Below are 22165 nucleotides of genomic sequence, written 5' to 3'. Positions count from 1 at the left end.
AATTTTGCAAAAGCGAAATACAGTTACCTCAAAAATATGAAACTAAAATATCTTGCATGGCGCTGCTGCTACCAGCTGACTTAATCAAATAATATTTTGTGTTTTAAGTTTACTCGGTATAATGTTTTAAGTGCATTTTTAGAAATGTCTATTAATAAAAAATAACCAAAATTAGTTTTTAAACCTCGCTTATTAATATTTGTTTTCCGTTCGTAGATGTTTTTTGGTTGACGAGTTTTCTCAAAACGAACTTTTACGCGAAGGTCATTATCGTTATTGTATGACTTCTCTAGCTCTTGTTACCGTGTTTTTGATTATCTTAGTTGTGTTGTGCTTCTGTTAACAAACCCTAACTGAAAACACTGTTGTTGTTTTTTATGTTAGTACGATGCTACTGAACTGTTTTGGTGGTGGGCCCGGCATTACCTGGTGATTAGAACACTCAGTTCGCAATCTGTGGGTCGCGGATTAGAGTTTCGTCACTGAACATGCTCGTCTTTTGAGTCGTTATAATATAACGATCCATCCCACTGTTCGTTGATAAGAGTAGCCCAAGAGATGGCGGTGGGCATTGTTAACTAGTTGGTTTCCCTCCAGCTATCGCTTCAAAAGTAGAAATTGCTAGCGCAGATAGCCTTTGAGTAGCTTTGCGCAAAAATTTAATAACAAAAAAATGTTTTGGCGTTTAATCAGTATTAATGATAAAATCAAGTTGCAAACAGTTTGCAATTTTTGGGACTACATTTAGTAACTACGTCGACCGTTCCCTTTTTTTTTATGTTGTATGCTTTATTATTGTAATTTTTGTTCTTACGAGTTGTATATATGCCGTGCATTTTGTAGATCCCGCTTTACCTTCTAAATAAAATGGAAGTGCCTCTCAACTGTTGCATACTTTCTTAGTTTAGCTATTTTACGATAGAAACGTGTATTACTGAAAGCAAGCTTGGAATGACGCATGTCTGTTACAGGATATTATTGGAACAACTACAATGTATATTGACTAATTCAAAACTACACTCTCTTTCTCTACAGCGAGCAGCAGAGAGTTTTGTTTCGCGTGTGACCACCACCCAGCTGCTTTGTAAGTTCTAATTGGTGATTGGACTGAGCCTCAACCTATAGCAGGAAGACAAGACATACACTAACAGCTACAGATCTTACACCCATAGGACACCTGCAGCCGTTAAGTTAGAGCTTGAGCATCCTTCACACTGCAATGGTGAGTTCGCTTTGCACGGCTTTGTTCAACCGTTTTTCTTTTCACTTCTAATTCATGAATGTTATATGTCCGCATAAAATCTTAACTTATTAAGTCTGGGCTAATACTAAATGATTTAAATAGTTGTACTACAGAATTTCTACCTATACTTTTCAACTTTAATATCATTGAACCTGGATATATTCTGATGTGTAATTCAAATAATATGACTTCTTTTTTTTATTAAAATATAAATGTAGGATTGTATCAAGAACAACAACCAAAAATGACTGAGTGAGATCGAGGCTATTTCCTAAATTATTAGCAAACGTGTAGGCGTTCTGGCTATTTCATCAAAGTATTGATTTTATTTATTTTCTTTTTATATAAAAAAGGGGGGAACCTTTTAATAAATTTTCTGTTTATCTTTAGTAATAGTAAAGACCTTTCTCCCAGGTGGTTCAAAGGTAAATCTCAAGGCTTATATGTAATACTAAAACCGGGTTTCGATACCCGTGATGGGCATAGCACAGATAGTTCTTTGTGTAGCTTTGCGCTTAACTACAAACAAAAAGCAGTAACGACTAGTGTCACCTGGTTTTCTGGGTGCATTTTATTTAATTTATCATAGACGTAAGGAAAGGTTTATCAGTTCAAGGGTGAAACTAAACCGTTGTTCAGAAAAAGTCACATTTTGATGCAGATCAATATATTATTTAATATAACTTTTTTTTTTTTACTAGGCACTTATCACTGTTCAACAGTATTATTACACCATGCACAGTATGAACGTGTGCCGAATTATATTAAGTCACGCGGCATGATGGCGCTATACACAAAAACCAAAACTAACTGGCAAACTTAGCACCAGTTGGAGGAATTTTGACTTAATTTTTTTTAGAGTAAAACTCTTGTGAATTTGTTTTGTTTTTCAGACGTAGTTTCGTAATCTTGTTGTTTACTGAAATTGCATACCCTTTCAAAACTTGTAATAACTTTTTGTTTTTAATTTACGTTACTTTCAAATACGGAGAACTTCTGTGAATATTTTTAAAAAGTAAAATGTTATTTTCTGTTGTACACTGTTCCTGCAAGAGATGATATGGTTGGTGGTTCTACATAATAAGACCTGAATGATTTAAACATTTTTACAAGCAGCAGAACTTAAGTTATGTAACAGTTCTTAGGATCAATCAGGTGTTAATCTGAAAAATACCATTTTTTCTACCATATATACTAAATATGTGACGATACGAGCACCGAATTGTGAAGCCGTATCAATACATCGTCCAGTACGGTACGGTTTATGTATCTTCACGAAACTTGGCAAGCTTTCAGTAAACGTATGTCTTTTGCGCAGAAAAAAATTAGAATTTCTAATAAAGTATTTTTACTAAATAAAGGAAGATGAGTATTGAGTACTACGTGTTGTTTTTATTTCTTTTATCAAAAATATTACATGCAAAGTAACATAACAAATTAACAACAACAAAATAGATAGACAGATATTACCTTTTTTTAATTTTACTTCTCTTGCCAGCTGCCATTTAGTTGATCAAACCTGAAAATTTGAAAAAGCACTGTAAAGTGTGGAGTACTGAAATTAGACAATGTTAGTAATATATATAATAAATTACAGACAGGACTGTCAAACTTTGTAACAAACCGTTGGTAAAACTTCTGTATCTAGATACGTATCGTATCGACTACTATGATGAGATACACACCCCTAATATATACTATGTTGTCTACCACTACATTCATATATGATAGCTTCATAACGTATTTATTTTCCTTTATATTCTAAATGAGATACAAGTAAATAAAATATTACTGAAGCGAGGTTATCGCTCATTTATCGAGTCAGGATAATTAACTCTTAATTCAAACTATTTTCTACTGATCCTGAAATTAAGAACATTAATACGAAATATTTTGCTAAAGTTGAAGAACTCGTACGTGAAAGTTAATGATACAATAGAGAGGTAGAAGTAAGTTGGGTTTCATAGTATTTGTGTAATCAATATCTTGTAATATGTCGTAATTGGAACGTAAGGGTGGCACATTAACTGTCTTGTAAGTTTAGAAATTTTCTGAAGGAATGAAAATTATAGTTTGATACGATTCGACTCTACTAACCCGAGATATTCTCTAGCCAATTAAGCTACCACGTATCACTTGCCGAAACTCTTCAGTTTTCACTTCGTGGTTACTTAAGGTGAATTGGGAAGACTCGTGAGCTAAACAGATCATATGGTAACACTCAGAATCCCACTTGTGAGCTAAAAAAATTGGATGTTAATGCTCAGAAACCCACTCGTGAGCTAAGGAAATCGGATGGTAATGCTCTGAATCCCACTCGTGAGCTAAGCATATCGGATGGTAATGCTCAGAATCTCATTCGTGAGCTAAAATAAAATTGGATGTTAATGCTCTGAATCCCTCTCGTGAGCTAAACAAATCGGATGGTAACACTCAGAATCCCACTCGTGAGCAAAAAGAATTGGATGTAATGCTCATAAACCCACTCGTGAGCTAAGCAAATCGGATGGTAATGCTTAGAATCCCACTCGTGAGCTAAACAAATCGGATGGTAACATTCAGATTCCCACTCGTGAGCTAAACAAATCGGATGGTAATGATCAGAATCTCTCACTTGTTTTTTTTTTTTTTTTTTTTGTCAGCTTAGAGTTTGATTATTTATACATATAGATAGAAACTTTCAGTAAGTTAAAAACTACCTATAAATCGGCACTGATAACCGGACATTCAGTTTTGCAAGCTGGCTGATGGAATTCAATTGAAAGTCTTTCCAAACATATACAGAAGTGAAACCTGAGATTTGTAAATTGTAAAATTCACGACGTGACTAGTTTGTTAAGAAATGGGTTCCTAAACCTTCTCATCACAAAGTCTACCATTAAATTCTGTATCCTGACTGAAGCCCCTACGCAATGAATCTTTAGACACTGAATACCTGAACATTATTTTGTATTTGCTACAGCCTCTGAACTTTTCCTGTGGCTCCCATTTCAAAACTCTTGGATCAAGACATCTTCGTCTTTAACTGCTATGGTTCGAATTCCACCAAATCTGAGAACAGATAAAGAAACTTGTACTTACATTGTATGAAAAACACTAACCAATATTCTGACATAACACTATATAGAAGAAACTTGTACTTACATTGTATGAAAAACACTAACCAATATTCTGACATAACACTATATAGAAGAAACTTGTACTTACATTGTATGAAAAACACTAACCAATATTCTGACATAACACTATATATAAAATACACATTTAGATGTGAGTAGTTAAATTTGTTAAAGCTTATATCTTGAAAATAGTTAAATTATAGACCTGTAATAAACAACATTCTATTAGAGTGTTTACAGAAAATTGTATAGCAAGTTCCCATTTTCGTATATGTTTCTTACACACAAATATATATAAGGTAAGAAAGAAACAGCATGAACGCTCGTTCGTAGGAAGTTTTATTATGATAACATCAATATATGTATAAGGAATTATGGATATATTGCATTCGTCGCGACATCTAGTTTAACTTGTTGCGTGTCGAAAAGTATAGGAGTTAACGTGAATACTCTAAACGCAGTACAAGTAACTTGAAAGGTTGAAGTACGTGTAACTGCGCTGAGAATAAATTAAGAGGGAATGAAAACAAATGACACTGTCTTTCATGTTTTTAGGTCCAAGGCTAGAAACGGAAAAGCATGTAATATTGATTAAGTCTCAGTGTGAATGTTGATTAAGTGGTAGTAAGTAGGAGATACGTTCTCTCTCTTGCGCGATATTTCATGGAACAAGTTAATCTTAATAAATTACTCTTACTCAAGTCGTCTTTATGTTCGTGAAATGTATGTTTAAGTGTCATTAACCCCCTCCCCTCATTTTTTGCAACAAATTGTATATGGGGAAGATATAAACGAGTACATTTATTTTAAATCGGCGTGTTTTAGAAGTGTTAAGTGCAGGGAGTGTTGTAGAATTTTGAAAAAAAAAGCTTCTTGTTCAAATGGCAAAGTGCTAGAAAAATCAACTTTATCTTTAAAACATCTGCTTTTTATGTGTGTTTTAAGGGACGGGGAGGGTATATCTCATAAAACACACACGAAAATTTACAATATTATCTTTAGGATTTTGTTTAACTTAATAACTGAAAACAATCAATACAATGCCATTGGCTGTTCAGTTTGATCGGGAATGACGTATACTGTGTTTTGCGCATATGCTCTTCATAAGTTATATTCGTTCATGTATTTTATGGATTTTAACGTCTATTCACTGGGATTTCACAGAGCATCGTGAAGAATAATACTACACGCACGAACTGATAAAGAAATGTAATGCTACCATGAACACTAAAATTGAGTTTTATGTATGTACGTTTGAGTGTATATATATAACAGCGGTTCTCAAACTTTAGAAACTTGAAGACCCCTTTTCATTCAATTTTTTTTCGCGGACCTCCAAACCAGATAGATGCTTTTGGTTTTGAAGATTCCATATACATGAAAAGCTGAATTCCAAAATTAAATGTTTTAATTCTTATAGATTTAATTTCACGAAAAACATTTTTTTATTCTGTAAATCTTTTTTTTTCTTTTTACGAAATTTCGAACATGACTCGCGGACCCCAGTTTGAGTTTAAGTATTTTTGTAATTTTTTTTTATTACGTTATGTAATCCTCTTAGAACTGGCAGTCAAACATTACTGCATATAAAAGCAGTGTAAAAATTGTATTTAAATATGTTTGTTACTCTGTGTATGTGACGGAGGGTTTGTAGATTAAAGGGATTTGTGTATACAGTTTTGGCTTGAGGTTTAGAGGTGCATATTTTTTAAGTGTTGGTGTGTATGTGCTATACTTCCGTATATCACACTTTGCGTGGCTTCCTAGAATCTACTCGTATTTTTCTACCAACAGAACGAACGATGTGGAAAAAAATGTCAAACGGGTAGAGCCTATAGCAGTAAAACTGTTGCCCCTGAGACAACCTTGTGATCTTGGGCATCGGGCGATGTTGTATTCCACGCTCCTGTAACTCTAATGCAGTATATATATATTGCTTTAACGCCATTTGGTTTTTCGGAGGTGAAGTCGTTTATTTTATATGGTGAAAATAATTCGAAATCCAGTCCATGTAATGATAACAAATTAGTTTATTTCTTCCTTACTATTCCTAGAAGCTGCTTTCTCTTATACATTGTTGTAACTTGTAGGCCTAAGTAACTATACAGATGACGCTCAAATAGATATATCACGACCATTATACAACAAAAAACATGCATAATTTCAAGATTAATTGATAGAGTAACTGAATATATATCTATATACTATAGCTAAGACTGATCAAAATATTTCACTGAACTAAACTTACACTTTAACGAATCAGTCCTAATTCACTGTTTCACCGCTCGCTATACCACTTGAAAGCAAAACACGCTGACTCAATATCACAATGATTCTCGTATTTATAATCTATTCTCGTCTCTTGATATTCCCCAGATTTCCTATACGTCAGATTTAGAACTTTTTAGGCCTACTGTCAGAAAGTTACGCGAATTTAACATCAAGCGACCTTTAGCTGACATCCGCATCAAAACACTGAAGATAACACTTAAATATGTACGTATATATGTAAATATATTATTCTGGGCAAGATATAAAAAGTGTTTTTTTTTTAACTTGGCGTGTTTTAGAAGTGCTAACTGTAATACGATATATATATATATATATATATATATTTCAAAGCTATTCGCGTGTTGTTTTTTTTTTACAAGTGTTTGCAATTCACTATTGGCAGTAGGTAGGCTTATTACACATTTTCATTGTATAGTACTGTTATTGTCAAAATTAGTTTGGACAATAGTCTTGACAGTATTTTACGTATAAATGTATTGCAACTGATCACAGAATACACCTACACGCGCGCGCGCGTGTATATATATAATATTGTTGCGTCAGCGAAGTCACATGACTAGTGTCACGCCACGTTTCTAGAACTATCCTATACCTTGGCGAATGCTCTAGCATTTACTAGATTTAGGGTAGTCTAGTATATAAAAGAGGGTGACAACGTGACGGGACAATAATGTGTGTAGATAGTGAGTAATTGAACTGCAGTGAGAAGTATTGTTGACGTTCGTTGATATATCGTTTGTTATAGAGCGACTGTTGAAAATAAGTGTATCGTAAAGTTGTATTCGGAAAGAATAAACCAGTTTTATTAAGTAAGGACTTGTGTCGCTAAAGTTTCGTCGGAAGGAATTTACGAAAAATCAATTAACAAACGGAGACGTAACAATATAACCGACAATTTATTTATTGCACACATAGATTTACGCGCCAACAAAGTTCTAATATAACAATGAAAATTATACCATTTGTACAAAAGTACAAAAGGTATTATTTTAAAGTGAAAATGTCTGCGGTTATAGCTCCCAAAATTAGAACATAGCAAAAGCAATAGTTGCATAGCACACTATTTAGATCTAGACATTAATTTGTCAGAAAATAAACTGCAGTTGGACATATTTAATAAAAGAAGAGAATTTAAATTTTCTATCCTAGGATTGCCTTCCCCAAATAGTGTGGTGCCACATACAATGCTAAAAGGTATAATTATTGCTCAAATTAAAAGATACATAATATATATTAATATATGTGCTACAGTTGTAGAATCTACCTTACTACCTAGTTCAGATAATATCTTCTGTGTTGATCCTTCTTAGTTTTCTGTTTCACCTTTCCAACAAGAATAAGAGTTTTTAACATTTTGACTACTTATTTATTTTAATGTAAACAGCTATTAAGTTGCTGTTTTTAATGTTATGTAATAGTGTTTATATCTGTTTATAAACATAAAGTGGTAGTCCAGCATTTGGAACAGCTGTGAAAACACCTTGGGTTCAGCCAAAATTTCAGTTCTGTATTTAGAGTCAGAGCAGTTTAACTGGATCTTTCTAACTTGGTTGGAATCGGTTGTCACTTTCATACTTCTAGATCTTATTATTATTGATCATAAGTAGAAACTAGGACTAAATAACGGTAGACTTTCCTCTTGGTTAAACTAGTTTGCACATAGCATATTACTTGATTATATATGTACATTAACCAATGTAGGAATACACACAATGAACTAACACAGTTGATTAGGTCATGCAAATAATTTTTGTTCATGAATATTCAATTAGAATTTTTCCTAACTTGAAAGTGAATTTTACTTATAAGCTTATGGCTTCCTTCCTTGAACTTCTTAGACAATTTATTCAAACATCAATAAACACTACACAAAAGAGGCAAATATTTAATAAGTACAATCTAGAATATTACATTTACACACTGTTCTGAAAATCATTGTACAGTCTCGTTCTTAGTTTACGAAAGTAGTGTTTGATAATGCACAGCTGTTTTGGCTCATTTTCCATGTGCTTCCTGCCCTGAAGGACAGTACTCTTACCTTCTGTGGAGGTTTTGACCACTACAGATTATCCAGTGTTGGAAGTAGGACAGGCACATACACACAAGTGGCAGCAAGTTTGGGTTTACTCATTTCTGTAGAATGTGAGCAGGCTATGAACATGACTTCCATCCATTACTTACTGCTTGATTATTAGCACTCACATTAGCTACTGTCCTGAACTCCATGTCCAATACACAGACAGTATACTGCTGATTTCTAATGGCCAAGTTATGCATTGTTAGTTAATCTTCTCCTGTCTGAGCCAATAAACAGTTATATAGAAACATGTTCATAGCCTGCTCACATTCTACAAAAATGAGTAAACCCAAATGTGCTGCCACTTGTGTATGTGCCTGTCTTACTTGTGGGTCCTTAACTTATTATGTGGACACCACCTGTAAGTGAACAGTTCAAAAACAAGTTTGAGGGATGAGACAATTTCCGATCATCTGGTCTGTTGCTGGACAACGTATTGATGTGGTATTGTACCCATTTGTATACAATCTTTTGCAGGGCGATCTAACCAGATTTTGGCCTAATGTGAGGAACACCTTGTTTTTATATCGCTAGGATTGTGATGAGATACTTTAATCAAGAAATAATAGGACACCCCAGAAAGTTTTTATCTATGTCCAATAGAATAACTCATTGACTTCCTTGAACGTAATATACGTTAACGTTTACCATGAAATATTTGAGGAATTTGTTTTTTTATGGCTGAGAAATTGGATAGGATCCCCCATAACATAACCTGCTAACTGATTAGAAGCTGAATTAATGGTTTGGTTATTTCAAAAATTTTTAAAGATTCCGTCAGTTGACCGCTTGTATTGAAGGTATATTTACATTTTTTGTCAGCATCTGATAAGCTTAGTTTATTGTAAAATCCAGTGCCATTTATTAATGTTTGGTTTCTAAAAGAACATTTGCTTAGATCGTATACAGTCTCGTCACAGTGTGCACTTTTTTTTTTCCCAAGAAAACAACAACAACAAACAAAAAAGATTTTGTCACCTTCATTGGATTGAATAAGCTTTTATGTTTAACCCTTTAGACGCGCCTATAGCCGTATGACGACCGCATATTACGGTTTGAATTTTCCGCTAGAAATGTGAATCGAGCACACAAAATCAATAAACAAATCCTAATCCTTACATATGATGTTCTCAGCCGCCGATTCGTATCCAACATGGCGTACGCTGCTGTTTAAAAAGATTGATAATATTTGCAGTTGAAAATCTTTTTATGAGAAAACGATCCTAAAATGGCATCAAATCGCTCAACTGTTTTCACATTTGAAGAGAATTGAACTTTTTCAAGTTGATGATGATCCTGACTCTGAACCTGAATTATCTAATGATGATTTTGGGAGTGATATGACTGATACTGATGTGGATAGTTATAGTGGTAATGCCAAAGCTGGGCCCTTTAGGACAAGTGATAATGGTGACAGTGATTACGAGGTTCCCATTTTTAAAAGGGCCACATTTCAAGGGAGAACTCGTGGACATGGTGCAGGACGTAATAACAACATACCTGTTGTCATTGCTACTTATTTATTTACAGTGGTAAAGTGGTATTGGTATGGATTTCAGAGCTAGCGAGTGGGGGTTGGAACCCTACGATACCATAAAATATTCACCCTGTCACCACTTAAAGCTGTGACAGAATTACAAATTAACAGTTAATCCCTTATTAATGGTGTCAGGGCCTTTATTACAATTAACAGCAGAAATGAGAATCATGACCCTGCTATAGTTTTTCATCCAATTCAAATATAAAATTAAATTGTTCTTCTATTTTTATTACTTTTTTCTACTTATTTCTATCATTTTCCTTAAACATATATAAATTATTTTTGGTTTTTCAGGGCAGAGACCATTTTCACAATCCGACTGTTATAATTGTGAAGTAATAATCAACGAACTTTGTCAGATGTATACTTTATTACATTAGATATTTGATAACTTCATTCTGATAAAAATATATTACTGAAGTAAAAAGTATTCCGTAACTGCTATTGTCCCAGAAAAAAAGTTGAAACTGTTACATTTTCCACTAAAAACAATAAACGTGCGTCTGCTTTCACGGCGTATAATAAATAGCTCTAACAGATGCCTGGCATGGTCAGGTGGTTAGTGCGCTCGACTCGCAATCTGTGGGTTGTGGGTTCGAATACCCGTCCCACCAAACATGCTCGCCCTTTCAGCCGTAGTGGCGTTATAATGTGACGCTCAGTCCCACTATTCATTGGTAAAAGAGTAGCCCAAGAGTTGGCGGTGGGTGGTGAGGACTAGCTGCTTTTCCTCTAGTCTTACACTGCTAAATTAGGGACGGCTAGCGCAGATAGCCCTTTTGTAACTTTGCGCGAAATTCAAAAACAAATCTGTCAAACGCACATTTTGATTTTTTTTTTTTTTACTGTATAAGGACAGTGCGTTTTTAGTCTGGCAAAGAGACTGAGTTCTTATTTAAATAATTGAATTCTTAGCACTGAATAGAAGAATGGTAAAACTTTTCCTGCCTTGAGTAGAAGAAACTTCAAACTATGGGATTATTTTGTTAAATGATTTCATTTTGTAATAATTAGAAGTTTTTTTACGGAGGGAAGCCTTAGAAAAATACATCTATGCCATTAATTCTAAATGGCATAACAAAATCCAAATCAAAAGTAGTTAGCTGTGCCAGGCGGTTCTGCGTGCTTACTTTGACGTATATCAATATCAATGGGGGAAAAACGTCTATAGAAACGATGGTGCATTTTGCTATTAGTTTCATTTGATTTTTATTTAATTAGAAAATAAAAGTTTCAAACATCTCAAATTAAAGCAGTGATGGTACTTTACAATTAAATTCTATCAAAATGCTAATTTTATATCACAGTGTTTAAAATTTAGGACATTTTATAAGTAAAGAAATTAACATTTCCTTAAGTGTCTTATTTGTCCTGATATTAAAAATATAACATGCTATTAAGCGTACAATCAATAAACAATCAGTGCGAGCTTTGGGCTGAATGTGTATTTGGTCTGGCATGTTTATGTGTGTGTGTATAAATATATATTAGTTTTATTTTGTACGTTTATCTATGCAGTCCAAACATCAATATTTCTTTCTCATGATCGTCTAAGAGCTTATGATGCTAGCTTCCTTAATTTAGTTTATGGATTTTCCTTTCTTTATGAGCTTCTGCCTGAAACACTGAAATCTGTATTTGTTACAAACAATGAGTACTTGCAACTGAACGAATAATATATTAATAATACAAAAGTAAAGCACATAGATTGTACAATGCTGTACCAGTATATTTTTTGCATTTGGGCCCTTTGCACAAAACTACATTTTTATGCTATCTTACGTTGTTTTATTGGCGTTTCGACCTCTTCCCCCATCATGTATCATTTTAAGCATGCTTGGGATCACTGTCTTACTGAGAAATGAATCCTTAACCAACATGTCTGGTTCTTGAGGATGCGCTGCATAGCCAGGTAATACGAGGGTCGCGGGTTCGAATCCCCATCCTCAAACATGCTCGCCCTTTCAACCGTGGGGCATTATAATATTACAATCAATCTCACTGTTCATTGGTAAAAGAGTAGCCCAAGAGATGACGGTGGGTGGTGATGACTAGCTCCCTTCCCTCTAGTCTTTCACTGCTAAATTAGGGACGACCAGCGTAGATAGCCCTCGTGTAGCTTTGCACGAAATTCAAAACAAACTATACTGTTTTCTAGGTCACAACTCTACTTACAGCCTGGTCATTAGGAAGATCATTACTGGACTGTATCACGTAAAGAATATACCTTAACATGTTTAACATACTTTTTGAAAAGTTTGGGGTTTCTGTTGTCAACAGTTCTAGTTTCACCTTATTTAAATTTGCAAAACAGCTAGTATTGAAACATTGAAGTTGTTGCCTTAATTTGTTGCATAAATTAGGATTCATCAAGAAAAACTTTGTTTTCTACACGTTTGTCATGTGACATTTCTGTTCTTGGAGTCATGAATGCAACAACCACATTGCTGCTAAGAATAGTATGACTGCTTGTATATGCATTATCCTGGTGTGGCACTGTCTCATTGGGCCTAGAAAAACAATTCTTTGTTTCCGGTTCCCCGATCCTATGTAACAATGCCCGTAACATGCCCGATCCAATGAAAAAAAGCCCTACTCATTTTTTTTTCAGCATATAATAGGAAACAAAGCATTTTTTCTAGACCTTAGTTGGATGGTAGTATACAACCAGTGGTTCCCAAACTCTTTTAGTCTGAGGCTTCTTTGATGTGAATAAAAAGTTTGATGCTTCCCCCCAACCTATAAAAATGCTTTAAAATGTCCCTCCCCACTACTTTAGCATTATGATTGAAAAACAGTGTCGTAGTGAAAACAATAACATCTCCTTTCTACGTACTGTATCGTTTAATTAATTCAACATAACTTGTATCGGGTTATTGTTTATTTAGAATTAAAGTTAATTCAGCACCTTTGTTTTCGGCCCATTTTTGACGGGCCCCCAGAAAAAGCTTCACGGCTCCCAGGATGGTCGCGGCTCCCACTTTGGGAAACACTGGTATAAACTATCAACACGTGACTGCACTATGATATGGTTCATTTTCTAACACCAATCTCATAATATTTGTATTATTTAAGTCCATTTTATTCCATATTTTCACAATTACTTTAATACCGCAAAGAAACTTTTATTACATTTTTTTTTATCAGTCTACTGCAGAATGCTGTACAAAATATATATATTAGTAAAGAAAGTTCGTTAATGTGAGAACTATAAAATCAGTCATTGATTGCTGAAAAGCAACTTTTTTGACTATTGAAAGTAAATCTGAACTTAATGTTTGTACATGGCGGTATATAGATAACTTGTAGGTCTATGGGCGTGTTTATAACCTCCTGTTATCATGAGCCTCAACAGAACTTGTTTAAATTCGATGACGAGAAACCCACTTTGAGACTAATAATGCTTGGAGACGGCTTGAATGGGTAATAAAGAAAGAACTTTAACATAAGTTTAACATAACAGCAAATGTACAACGTTTCGACAAGGTTTTGTCATCATCAGGTACCGTACCTGGGAATTAGGCTTGCTATTACAGAAGGTAATATTTTATGAAATTTTGTACGTGACATTACATTAAACATCTGCTTTGTATTGCTCGGTGCGTTTTTTTTTTGTTTTGTTTTTATTAGTCCAGTACAACTTATGTTTTTCATGCCAGACATAATTTAGATAAACGTGATTTTTTTTAGACTGTGAAGTATTATAATTAAACCAGGATCTTCGCACTGTTTGCTCATGTATCTCATAATATTTCATATGAGTGGAAGTCTTTCCTATATATATACGCACATATTTATATTTCATAACTTTAGCCTGTGTAAAATGCTAAACCTCAATTTCAACCTAATTTAAACTTTTATAAACACACACGCACGCATACATTAATGGTTTAGTATACGTGTGTGAACACATAGCCAGATCGTTAGTGGAAACAAAGCATTTGTTAACTTTTTGTCTAACACTTTCTTCTCGGCCTACTATATCATATGATTAATTCAACACAATTCGCCTTTTTCTTTGGAGTGAGTTTAAAGAATGCACCTTAAGCCCAATGGGCTATTTTGGGTAAGAAAGAAGCAATAACTGTGTGATATATAATTTTTTTTCCATTATCTCTTATTGACAGATTGAATATTGAGCTTGTAAGTCACTATCTCAGTCATTGATTATACAGGATTGATGAGTGGGGTTACTATCAAACCGTTATTTTAATGAAACAAGAAAATCAGAATTAACATAAATATTCTGAACAAGAGTGTGTTTTGTTTTTTCTGTATTTAATAACAAGTATCCGTGAACTATTCTTATGTTAGATACGTTAGTACAAGGATTATTAAATGTTGTTGATGTAATAGCTCCAGTCTGGTAGACGTATTGAATGTAAATAGCCCGAAATCAAATTCTGCTTGCATCACTATTTTTTGTCGCCAGAGTGGCTAAATTATTACGTATTGCAATTATGTACATATTCATATCTTCATTGTAATGGCTTCTTCCGCAGTAATGCAAAACTAAAAACAGTACGATTTAGTAAGACATCTGTAAATATGTGATAAATTGGTAATTCTGACGTATTTCAAATATGATTTATTTCATAATATATAAAATCGTAAAATTTCTGGGCAGGTTATCCAGTTTACATGTACGAACAAATCTAAACATCTTCACGGCGGTCAGAAATTCGGTAGTCGGTACACCTCGTCCTTTTTTATCGTACCTACGCGAAGTTCCGAATGGTCTGTCCGAGTCATTTCGTCCAAATATAACCATATCATCTCGTGTCAATAAAACTTTACATTGAAAAAATAACTCTTCTAACCCAAGCAACGTATATCCAGGTAGGTTAGAAAATGTTAAAAATACCAAACTAAATATTAGGCCATCTCAGTTTACAAGTCGATAATTAAGTCGCGCATACGTGTCAGGTTTAAGATAGATAAGCCTATCGTCAATAAACGGGCTACCATTCGTATAAAGTTTTCAGTTACAGCTGCTAATTAACGATAAAAAAAGTAACGTTGGCTAGTGGATTTATATACCCCTAAGTACCGTAGATTTAAGTTACCTTCTTCTAGTTGATCTTGATAGAAAAAAAGAGTAAAGAAATACAGAATTTTCGGAGAAATTCCAATGAAACAGAGGCGGATTGATATTCATCAATTTTAAACCATGGACATGTTAAGAAAGTTGTGACAATTATTTGTTTAGAATTTCGCGCAAAGCTGCTCGAGGGTTATCTGCGCCAGCCGTCCCTAATTTTGAAGTGATAGACCAGAGTGAAAGCAACTAGTTAACACCACCCACCTCCAACGCTTGTGCTACACAGCTTATTCTTTACCGTCCCACCAAACATGCTCGCCCTTTCAGTTGTGGGAGCGTTATAATGTGACGGTCAGTCCCACTACTCGTTGGTAAAAAGAGTTGGCAGAGAGTTGTGATGACTAGCTGCCTTCCCTCTAGTCTTTTCCCTGCTAAATTCGGATCAGCTAGCGCAGATAGCCCTCGTGTAACTTTGCGCGAAGTTCATAACAAACAAACTCTTAATGGCGAAAACGTATTATTTTTAATATACGTTCATCATAACCAATTTGTATTTGTACATTTTTACAAAATGAATGGTTTTCATCAACTAGTTGACCAATAAAGTGGCTGACTGCCTGTATTTTTGTTATGCTATCAAATGGTAAGGATGGGAAGTTAAAACTGTTTCATGTGTATAATGTTACATTCGTATTCATTCATTTAAGAGCTTCGGTAAAGAAGATAATGGAATATGAGGTAACTGGTACTGGAAACTTTTGGTGGTCAGAACATGGATGTAATTAACTGAGCAAACTGTCCTTTTGAAAACAGTTTTTTGTGTTGAAACATAATCTGTCCTCTCTGAAGAGTAAATAACACACTGTGACTTTTTGCCACGTTAAAAATTCAGACTGTAACATACCCTTTAATCCTTCATTAACCAATCATTTGGGTTTTAAATAACATTTACATTTCTCTCTGTTATGAACTGAATGAACTTTATTTTTGTTGTTGTTTAGTACGTTAATCACCAGTGTAGCTGGAAATCACATGGGATTGCGTGATACACTTCGAAGTACAGTAAATATAAACATCGCATAAAATCCAAGAATAACATTTCCTAAGTTTCCATTACTAACACATTCCCCAGAAGTAGCTCCTATATTTTATATTATTTCATATAAGAAAAAGCTAGTCTCAAAGGTGGCAGACATATCATGACTACTGCATTATTTTGTAATAAGCTGTACCCCAGTGGGTCCGCGGAAAGTATACAGACTTGCAATGTTAAAGTCCAGGGTTCGATTCCCCGAGGCGGATAGGGCGTGGATAGCCAATTGTTTAGCTTTAAGCTAAACAATAAACCAATATAATAAAATGTTGTAATATGTAGCATGAATACGTCATCTTCAAACTGTCGTAAAGCGAAGCTTAGCCAAAACCAGATATATACTGATATAATTACTCTTTGTCACCGTATATGAGTATTACTGGGAGTTGACAGATGGCAACTTATAATAGCTGCAACCTTTATTTGTCGTTCCTTGAAATCTGGGAATTACAGTATTCATAAGTTTTATTCAGGAAAGTTTGGACATAGTACAGGATGTTCCAAAACCATCTTATTACCATCACTAAAATCGCTTTTCTCGTAAACTAGCATCGCTTGTTAGTTCTTTCATTTCTTTCAGTAACATGAGGTTGTTGACTTCAATAAATATGTTTGTCAGTGTGCAGGATTATCTGTGGGATCTGTGGGCACTTTCCTAAACAGATGGTGGTTGCGATAGCTTCATTTGGGAATAGGTTTGATATGTTTATTAATTATCACGGAAAGCATGTTGAACATTGTGATAGTTTTTGAAACACCCCAATACCAGTCCAATCCTTTCTGAGTAAATCCTGTGATTCTTAGTGTGTCTCTGCTGAAATTAAGTTTTCTTAAGACAAAAAAATTATAAGATATGATAATTTTATATGTTTTATCAATAATCGCTCTATAGATAGCTTAAAATTATCCTCGTCTTTTGATGATAGCTATGGATATACTTAAGATGTGACAGACTTTGTTACAGGGTTTTCACAGACTGTTTATAGTCAAGTTGTTTCAAGTGTAGTGATTGTTTCGTGAGTGATTTATAACTTAGCATGTGTTTGTCTTTCGTACAAGATGAATGTCATTGTCACGATAAATATATGAAACGTGATTACAGACATCGTTACTACTGTATTCTAGACTAGCAGAGTGGTTTCAGGAGGAAACAAAAGGGAGTAGGGAAGGCAATAGGCTTAATACTCTTGATTAAAATCACACGTGGCTGTAGATGAATTACGCGCTTCTGGTAATGTACCAATTAAAGGAATCTAGAAACTAAATATATGGAGTCTAGTGTGATGTTTACCATTAATATCAAATCTAAAACGTTAATTTCAGTATAGTGTTCAAGTTGGAGAAATTTGCTTAGTGGTATTAACAATTTAGAGTTCAAATGTTCGACTTTACTGGTATACGTAATAAGAACAAGACGGTGGCACATCGCCAGCTGTGAATAGTCGGTAACAAGAAGGAACATTGCAATGATAAGTTAGTGATGATAAATATATTCCACGTGTTTTATAAATTTTGGTATCTTGTATAGTTTCGTTATATATATATGAATCGTTAGTAAATGACTAATAATTGCTGGGAGATTTCGGTATGTTATTGGTAACTCTCAAAATGTACGTGAATATTTTCAGCATGACGTTTATTTTCTTTGTTAATTTTGTAGTATATCGCAAATATGAATTTGTTTTTAATCGTTTTTGTACTTGTATCAGTTCATCGATAGTATACATGTTGATAATTGAATACATAGGTCGTTTGATTATTTATCATTTTTGACAAGAATTTCTGTATGTTAAGTGTTGGCAATACAGTTTAAAACGAGCATTTGCATTTCATGAAAGTTTTTCAAATCTAAATGTTTCAATAATGATATATTTTCAGGGTCATTATACACTTGTAGTAGTTTTCAAAGCGTGATTAATTAAACATAAGATTAATTAATAAAAAATATTCATATGCAAACTAATTAATTCATATAATCAGACGCATATCATGCATTAATTAATTATATTCATTAATTTGCACACTTAAGTAAATATAAAATTATATTAACAGCCAATCAATTTATTTGACTTTTTGTAATTTTAACAGCTGTAGCTCTTGACCTATGTTGTTATCCTGCATTCTGCTCTGTAATTGGATAAATATAGAGCCATGTTCAATCAGTTTATTTGACTTTTTATAATTTTAACAGCTGTAGCTCTTGACCTTTGTTGTTATAAGAAATCCTACATTCTGTTCTGTAATTGGATAAAGATAGAGCCATGTTCAATCAGTTTATTTGACTTTTTATAATTTTAACAGCTGTAGCTCTTGACCTTTGTTGTTATAAGAAATCCTGCATTATGTTCTGTAATTGGATAAATATAGAGCCATGTTCAATCAGTTGAGGCTATATTTCTTTTTGTTTCGCTTTGGGATGATTTTTTTAAGAGTGAAACTTGGCTAAAGTGTACTAGTTTGTTCATTTGTAAGTTTCTGAACGTACTTAAACTTAAAAAACACGTGACACTCACGCATTGAGTGAATATTTGACAATTGTGAATATTGTAAGAGTTCTTGAAATTTCATTCATTTTTTGTGGTGAATATATTGAAACCTCTGCTAAAGTTCTTTCAGATCATACCAAGTTTAAACAGTAGAAAAGGCTCTTCAAAAAGTTACAGATCTTCGTAGTTGAATAGCTTAAATAAGCAGAGATTCTGCAGTCTTGAATAAGCAAAATATGATCCCCCTTTTGGACAAGATATTTTTAGTTATTGTTTGCAAATAAAAACTCTAGAAAGCACTTTTTAAGTTGGAGTTGGTACATCATTAAGAGACGTAAAACTACCTTGATGGGTTTACCTTGTCTGCTGTGAGACTACAGGGGTAACTTCAAAGGTTAAGGCAGAGTTTTGTATTTTACCATGTCATATAGTATATGTTACGGTAGTACTTAGCATGGGAAGATCTTATTAACAGAGAAATTCAAATTGAATTGATATATATATAAAGACAACTCGCAGTCTAGGAATTATATATGGAACTTCTTAATATGACAGAAATGTGAAACGCCTGAAAGGACTTATATAAAGACTTTGGAGTTTCGATTTTTTCGAGGCTTTCTCGGCTTTAAGCACATAAGGAATTCAAGTTGTGCTGGAATACTTGTAACAACACTTAACTTTTTTGTCGACTCGTTGGGATCACAAAAATTGTGAAGAAGGAATAACTTAATTAACTGAGAGTAGTTTACATTTAAATAAAATTTCAAAATTCTCGTAATAATAATAACAGATGGTTTTAACATATGGAATTACTGTAATTTACCTTGTACAGAACATGTAAGTACAAGGGGGAAAAAAGGTAATATTAAAACACTGGGATTTAACTTTTAAACTTGCACGTACAGAACATGGAAGTAAAAGGGGGAAAAAAAGGTAATATTAAAACACTGGGATTTAACTTTTAAACTTGCACGTACAGAACATGTAAGTACAAGGGGAAAAAAGGTAATATTAAAACACTGGGATTTAACTTTTAAACTTGCACGTACAGAACATGTAAGTACAAGGGGAAAAAAAGGTAATATTAAAACACTGGGACTCTCATTTTTTTTTTTCCAGGAGTGAAATTTAAAAATTATTCACTAACTGGTGTCTGTCTTAACGTCTGTGTAGCGATATAATTTAGCTATTCGTGAACGGAGACGATGCATAGATCGCCTTCGATATAAGAATAATTTTACGTTACTAAATCTCGCAACTTTTAAAATTAAATCGTAAAACTAGCTTGCATCCAGTTACGTAATTCCTCGAGACAAGCAGCTGATAAATGTTCAAGATCCTCAATTTTCTTCGCAACCTCTCGAAAATCGATCGCTCCTACATTTATAGTTTCAGTACGACGCTAATCTAGATAAACACTTCTGTGTTGGTATTTATGTTGGCCTCTGCGTATCCCAACTACAATGCAGATACCACACCTTAGAGAGTGTAAGTATAGCGTCTAGACGACACGTGTAAAGCTCGTACCGGTAGTTCACAAAAATAATCAAAGCTGCATCAAACGCAGATTTATACTTCTAAAAAGCATTGTCGTTTGTCTCCTAGCTATATAAATATTTTAGAATTTCTTATTACTTTCAAACTGTTTTTTTTTTTAAAGAAATTATCTACAAGGACAACGACATTTACCTCAATTCGTTAAAGTCAAAAATCTAGTCCATTGATTCGTGATTTTCAAAGACAGAACACAAGTAGAAACTTATCAGTTAATTAAAGAAAGCAGGAGAAAATGTTTCGCTGAAGCAAATGATCAAAACAATATATAGTTATTATCGTTGAAAACATACTATGCAATAACACTTAATAAGTTCCCCCAGTGGCACAACGACATGTCTGCGGACTTACAACGCTAGAATCCGGGTTTCGATACCCGTGGTGGGCAGAGCACAGATAGCCCATTGTGTAGCTTTATGTTTAATTACAAACAAACAAACACGTAATAAACAAATTCGAAAAAGTAATTTTGTTTGTGAAAAAATATTAACATGGTATTATTTAACAATGGTAATTACAAGATGTGCAAGCTTTTTATGCTATTGTAGAAAGTAGCAGCATGACATAACCAAGTAAATATTCTGATTTGAATTATATTGAGGTTGAGTATGCTGTGTTAAAACGATTTTGGAGCTTCACCACGTCGTTGCAGTCACTGTCGCTACATTAGGTCATATTCTCTTTGACGACCATACATCTTGGCAATAGTCCTGTAGGGTAGTTTCCATTGTACAAGGCGTCTTAAGATAAGGATACAATTTCCAATGCCCACCAATCCTCCCTGGATGCTTTCCATAATCCATCTAGTATACGAGGACAACGATTTCCCAATGCTTGTACAACAGTTGTATCACACAGAAATCCATATGCGCTGCGTCTGACGACTTGACTGGTATATCATCGAATAGAATAGAAAGAAATATCTGTTTCATTCTCCAGTAGTCTGATGTTGAACAGATATGTCGTGAAAATAATTTATGTGCACATAACTTTTATTACTTTTCTCGTTTTTTTGCCGCTGACTATTTTGTTCGTGGATTCTCATCTTTTACAAGATGCCAGATTCGCTTACTACGGCAGGAATACGTCTTGTTGCAGATCTATTTTTGTAGTCCTGATGCCTCAAGTTGACCCATGTCTCTTAGTTTTCCAATGTCATTAAATACAAGGGATATCCCAGCCTTGGAAATTTTCAATCTTTGATCTGAACACATCTTTATGATCTGAGTGAATGAATATTTATTGTCGAAAAGGGCTGCTACAAATCATACCAAATTTTCGGTGGCCTTAAAACATTACAGTCAGACTGATGATAACTTAAATAATATCAGTTCTTATTATGATTTCATCTAAGAAGAGTGTTTAAAATAATTTAAACTATAAATTGTTTTTTTATGTGCTGTGCTCGACAAGTTATTTCGCCAAATACCTACTTTCATCTGCCTGTCATTTAGACAAGTTACTTAAAAGGAAGTTATTATTTTTGTGGCGTCTTGACCTCCCTATAATTACTAAAAGTGGGCAAGTCCACCATTTTTGTTTGTCAGTTTGTTGACCTGTAAGAAAATATCTTTTACACTAAATTCCCCGTAAATTGGTCAAAATAAGGCTGAGCAATTGACTTAAAACTCCAAAATTATATTTTTTGTGAGCTCTGACCTACCTAAAAAAGATTTAAAATGGGAAGATCTAACTTTTTTTTTTTTTGTTATGTCAATGT

The 22165-nt window shown here is 33.9% G+C and overlaps 1 protein-coding gene across 5 annotated transcripts in view; it reads left to right on the top strand.

Moving 5' to 3' along the window:
• LOC106468560 (transient receptor potential cation channel trpm-like) overlaps positions 1-22165 on the top strand; it is a 112770-nt gene that overhangs the window by 10847 nt on the left and 79758 nt on the right. For all 5 annotated transcript variants that reach the window (XM_022397626.1, XM_022397622.1, XM_022397607.1 and 2 more), the window contains one exon: positions 1036-1222. In XM_022397626.1, coding sequence (XP_022253334.1) covers positions 1220-1222 — 3 coding nt within the window. In that variant the 5' untranslated portion in view covers positions 1036-1219. The remainder of the gene's footprint in view (positions 1-1035; positions 1223-22165) is intronic.

The sequence above is a fragment of the Limulus polyphemus genome, unplaced genomic scaffold (genome assembly GCF_000517525.1).
Source record: "Limulus polyphemus unplaced genomic scaffold, Limulus_polyphemus-2.1.2 Scaffold89, whole genome shotgun sequence".
In the NCBI taxonomy this organism is placed as follows: Eukaryota; Metazoa; Arthropoda; class Merostomata; order Xiphosura; family Limulidae; genus Limulus; species Limulus polyphemus.
The sequence above is the reverse complement of the archived record's forward strand: the minus strand, read 5'-3'. Positions and strand labels throughout refer to the sequence as shown.